The 6105-nt window shown below is 36.1% G+C and overlaps 1 protein-coding gene across 1 annotated transcript; it reads left to right on the top strand.

The window, feature by feature from the left end:
• On the top strand, nt 174-3257 carry LOC107627946 (the record flags this gene model as incomplete). Its single annotated transcript, XM_016330757.2, is given in 3 exon segments — nt 174-759; nt 1393-1580; nt 2052-3257. Coding segments are annotated over 3 exon segments (1530 nt in total), but the record flags the coding sequence as incomplete, so codon positions are not given.

Genomic DNA, 6105 nt, shown 5'->3' on the forward strand with positions numbered 1-6105 from the left:
TTTGCACCTTTTTTTTTTTTTACTCATAAATTAATAATACCTTATTGGTTGAGTGAAAAGTTAAGTCGGAGCTAATACTTTGTTGTCCTGTTTAAGAAATACAAACAGCACAATTATTGCCTAGTTCTACCGAACGCGGGGGATCAACCATGTCATGGCTATCATCAATCACGAACTCACTCAGACTCGACGACGACGACGTCGACGTTGATGATCAACAACCACAACAGCAAAACCACAATAAACACACTCCCAATCCGGAAACCGCCACCGTTGACCCCAAATCCTCAACCAAACCAGAACCCGACTCACAATCCGAACCATCCACTCCCACTGCACGGGGCGTCAAAGAAGACCTCTCCGAGCTCAAACAAACCATCTCGCGCCGATTATGGGGCGTCGCTTCTTTCCTCGCCCCTCCCTCCGATCCCGAACCAAAATCCGAACCTCAGATCTCGGATCCCGAACGTGCTACCGATGAGGACCTAATTGCAGGGATCCGAAGCGATTTCGCCGAGATAAGTGGAAGGTTCAGGAGCGGAATCTCTAAGCTCTCTGAAAACAAGGCCGTGTCTGAGATTACCAAAATAGCCTCCAATTTTCTCCAGCTTGGTTCTGAAGAGGAGCGCTCTCTCAGCGACTACAATCTAAATGGCGTCGTTGGATTTAATGAAGACGTAGTTTCATTCGCCAGGAGCATAGCCATGCACCCCGAGACTTGGCTCGATTTCCCTCTGCCCGATGATCCTGAATCTGATGGTATTTTTCCCCTTTTTTATAATTTTATCATTTTATTTTCAGTCTCAACTTTTCGATTCGAGTAAGATTTAAGTGTGTGATTTCAATTCCATGTGTAGTGGTGTACATGGTTAGGGTTACGTATTGGGATCAGGTTTTAAACTGTTTTTAGTGGTTGTATTTTACATTGTGGTTGCTTTAAATTGTGAAAATGAATTAGGGTTGCAATTGTTTTGCAAGGCAGTTGTAGACGGCAACTTAGAATCATGATTGGAATCTATGCAATGTCACTAATTTGCGAGAAGTGCTATATAGTTCATAATATTTAGGTATTGTTTGTGTACGAAACACACAGAATGAGTACACAAGACATCGATACTAAATTATGATATTTTTGCGCATTGTTCAGCAAATCATGATTGGAATCTATGTTAGATTTGTACACAACTCTGGTACAAAATCAAATGAAAATTTGAATGTTTTCAAGTGATTTACTCGGGCTAATTTTAATTTTGTTCTCTCAGGTTCCTAGTTTGTAGTGAGAGAGACAGCTTCTGTGTCTTAACTCTTAAGATGCTGCTTTATGATTTTCCCTATTATTATTTCTTTGTCTTTGACCTTTTACTAATTTATGTTTTTTATTTTGTTTAATAGATTTTGAGTTATCGGATTTCCAACAAGAACATGCTCTGGCTGTTGAACGGTTGGCACCAAGGTTAGCTGCTCTAAGAATGGAACTTTGTCCTGGATACATGAGCGATGGTTGCTTTTGGAAGATATACTTTGTACTCCTGCACCCTAGACTCGACAAAAATGATGCTGTCATTTTATCAACCCCACCAGTGAGTGAAAATTTGCTTGCAATTGGTTTTCTTTCTCTTTCATTTTTTCTTTCCATATTTTCTTTGGAATTTCCACAGCCTAAGTACAGCTGTACAGATGCATTGTCTCATAGCCACATTCTTGAATGTGTAAAAAGTATCAATTCTATTAATTTTATTTTTTTAGTCTTTGGCTCTTGGCATATGAATCTCTGGAATTGTAGCATAAACTTGTGTCACTACTCACTATGCTAATCTGATCTATTGAACGGAATGCTGTTATATCAAATGTGATTTTCCTTCACCAAATTTTTACACAGGTCTGAAAAATGCTGGGATTGAACAATTTTATTATATTTTATTTTATTTTTAGGCAAGGTGTAATTGAACAATTCTTTATGCTTGTGACATTTGACTTTCAACTAGTTGTTGCTTTTGGCGTCAATAGATAATCTTCTAACCTGCATTGTCACCATTTTATTCTACCTGCAGATAATGGAAGCCAGAGCAATGTTAACTGAGGTGTTAGACAAAAGGAAAAAGAAAAAGCAAGAGCAAAACTTATCTGCCGGCAGCAGTGTTCCATCAGAAGAGGCTGAACACTTTCTTTTTGTGCCAACCAGTGCTCAACAGGAATCCAATCCTCAGCACATGCCTGTTGTTGAAGCAGCCCCATCTGCAGTTATGTTTGATGTCGAGATGGATAAACATGTCCAAATTAGCAATGTTCCCACAGAAAAGGCAGAACATGGTCTGTCTGTGCCAACCAGTTTTCAACAGGAATCACATCCTCTGCAAACATCTGTTGTTGAAGCAGCCCCATCTGTTGTGCTTGATGCCAAGATGGATAAACATCCTCCTGCCCAGAATAGCACTGTTCAGTCCAAAGAAACCAAAAAGCACTTGCCAGTGCATACCAGCGTTCAACAAGAATCCCAACCTCTGCAGACATCTGTTGTTGAAGCAGCCCCATCTGCGGTTGTTTCTGATGTCAAGATGGATAATCCTGTCCAAAGCACTCAAGTTCAGGATACCAAGAAATCTATGGTTAAAGAAGCTCCAGTGAAACCCTCTATAGACCAATCATCATCTAGTTCTGTAAATAAAATTTCTGATGAGTTGGATGAGGATGATGATTGGTTGAAAGAGGATGATACTCCTGAAATGGCTGGTCTCACTGGAACTTCAAACCCTACTGCAAATGACGATGATGTCTCATTTAGTGACCTTGAGGAGGATGATGTTTAAGGTTATGTTCCCATGAGTTATAAACAAACTTGCATCAAATTCTGATTCTTTAACAAAGGCACTGGAGACTGGATTCATTTAAGTGGTTCGCTCAACTCCGATAAGTATATATAAATTATGAAGAATGCTGCTGGAAACGAATGTTCCGAGCATGCTAGAGCACTAAAATCTTGAGAACAAGGATCCTAGTGAGTGGCTTAATGTTGATGGCATTCATGTGACATGATTTGATTCTCTTCTATTTTGTGAATATCTGCATATATTTAGTCTCTACAATTCTGTGATCAGCCTCTGGAAAGCTTATTTGTGTAAATAAAAGCTACTTTCTACCGGCCATTGTTCTATGTGTGGTTATTAGTTTATTACTGCTCTTTACACATATAACTCCTTTGCATTGATATTGGAAGACGAAGTTATTTGAGGTTATAAAATGCCTTCAACTTTTATTTATTTTTTCACGAGTGAATAAGCCAATATGTACTAAAACAAAGTATTGTTGAAAGATATTCTTAAGTAGTTGAAGTTATAAATTATTGTGGAAATCTACTATTTATAATATCAAGATACAGAATGCAGGCAATACAAACATATACTATAGAACTGAGTTCCCATTGTGGCACAGCCATTGTTCCATCACTTGGCACATAAACCAATGCAAGCAGTTCTTCCGTAGAATTCTCACCAGTATGGTGTTTAACATCTCTCACTTCCAATGCTCCAAACTAACAAGCAAACACGACAAGAAGTGAATCTTCACTTAGACAATTTCGGATTTTGTTGGGGAGTAATAAAAAAAAAACACTATTTGAAATTCATTATTTGGAAGAGTAAAAATATAAATATACAAGAGATGAATATTTAACAGACTACACTTTAATAGTGTTAATTGTCGGTTTTGAGTTACAACGAATTTTGAGCATCAAGTTTTTTAATCGATACATTCACCTGGATTTGAAGATAATTGGTTTGATATCCAACGGGTGTCCGTGACAAGTTTTGTTTGAGTTTTCGTTTAGAGCTATAGTGATAGGATAGGAGCAAACCTAGAGTTGATACAAAGAAGAGCTCAAGTTCTACAATTTTTATATTGAATATTTTCTCCAATTCTCAAGGATTCTAGGCGTAATTCACAACTAAAGATTAGTGTCAAGAATGTTCTAGATGCTATCAATCTTGACATCTATATAATAATTTGATAATAAGTTAAGCTATATATGTCCAAATGAGGCGATTTCAAGGAGATTAAAAAGCTAACATCTCAAGCTTTAAAATAATATGCTTAGTTTTATAGTGAACAGTCAATATCAGCCACACACGCTACCATTTTTTGCTCCAGAAAACAAGCCTCACATGAACCATTAATGAAACACATTACTCACATTTTAAGTCTCAAAAAGCCTCAAACTTCAGATTTTTTGAGTATTTACACTTTAATCTTGCTAAAGTTTGGATTCTCTTAATTGTTTGACCAGCAAAAAGAAGACGAAATTGAATAGCGTCCCTAACTTAAATTAACATCTTAAATTTTAGTCCAGTGAATTAACATCTTAAATTGTGAAAAAGAATGTTGTAATCAAATAATTTGTTCAAATAATCTCACAAACACCATGTTATAAAATGATAATAAACACACATGATATTTTAAATACGTCTATTAGAATCATACAATTTTAATCGTTTCAAAAGGTAGATAGCTTGGTCTATATATATCATATTGAATTCGTACAAAAAATTTAGAAAAATTCAAATCCAATTTTATTGGTGATGTCTTTACTCTTTACAATTAACTTTCCTTACAAACATGCACAATAAAAATCACTCAATTGAATAATCATTTGGTTCTTTTAGTGAATACTCTTGGAAATTTTCAATAGTCTTGCACATTATTTTGCGAGGTAGGAGACATTCTAGTTTATTTGTATTGCGCTATTTGCATCTAGAATCTACCATAATAAATCTGGATAAAAATTCTGACAGTAGCGAGATGGACGAGGATGAGGAGGAGGCACACAAATAAGGAGGAGATAAGGAGGAGGAAGAGAAGACAAAGAAGAGACAGACGAGAAAAATAGAAAATTTAGAAGGAATCAAAGTAGAAAGAAGAGAAAAAGAAAGTGTTTTTTATTAAACAAATAAAAGATAAAATAGACATTTTCCTCGAGCATATTTTATTTTGTTTGAACGTGTGGTTATCAAACTCATTCCTCCGTTGTTGAATTAGCATTTTCGTTTTTGAAAACTATAAATTTAGGTGGATACAAGATTTAATTGTGGAGAGCAGAAGCCCTTCCTCAAGTGCAGTGTGTTTCACCAACAACTGCAGTTCACTAGTTGAAAAAAACAAAAGGGGGAAAACTCAAAGGTGCATTTAACAAGTAGCTACGTTGCCTTAGATTCGGTCGCCTTGTTAGTAGTAGCTGCTGCGGAGGCCGCTTCCTCTTCCTGACGCTTCTTTTTCCAGTAGTCATCAAGTGGGGGTCCAAATATAGCTTTACCAGAAACAACACCAATTCTGCATATACCAAATTTAAAAATTCAAATTATATATATAACTAGATCAATCAATCAAAGTCATGGGACAGATTTGATTAAGCTGTTAAGAAAGTTTCTGATGGCGGAATTAGATAACTGCGAAAGAGAGGAATGATTTGGTTATGAAATGAAACTTACAGTAGTTCGGATCTTCCGAGTGCCAACTACCAGAACCGATAGCCGAAGGGAAACGTTTTCGCATTCATGCCCTGGAAGGCCCATTTATGTCTTTCAAGCCCTCTAAGGCCCATATTAAGTTACGTATATAAGTCTCATAGGCCCATTTAATTACAATTACAATTTCAGTTTTTTTCCTTCCGAGTGCCAGAACCGATAGCCGAAGGGAAACGTTTTCGCATTCATGCCCTGGAAGGCCCATTTATGTCTTTCAAGCCCTCTAAGGCCCATATTAAGTTACGTATATAAGTCTCATAGGCCCATTTAATTACAATTACAAATTACAATTTTTTCCNTCACACGGGTGCTTGGGCATCACTTTTAGTTTTGGTTTAGTAAATTTTTTATTATTCACAAAAAATTTATTATTTTTTTTATTTTTTTAATTTTTAAATTTTTTATTTGTGTTTTTATTTTTTATTTTTAACATGTGCCGAGAGCCGAGAGGAAAGAACTGAGAGTTTTATTGAACCTATTTCGTATAAACTCTACTATTATAATTAACATTTTCTAAGAAAAAATGCGTGACAATATTTAAACTGAAAGTCGAACATGACTTAAGCTTCTTGGATTGAATAGTTAAGAAGAT

Source organism: Arachis ipaensis, chromosome B01 (genome assembly GCF_000816755.2).
Source record: "Arachis ipaensis cultivar K30076 chromosome B01, Araip1.1, whole genome shotgun sequence".
Taxonomy (NCBI): Eukaryota; Viridiplantae; Streptophyta; class Magnoliopsida; order Fabales; family Fabaceae; genus Arachis; species Arachis ipaensis.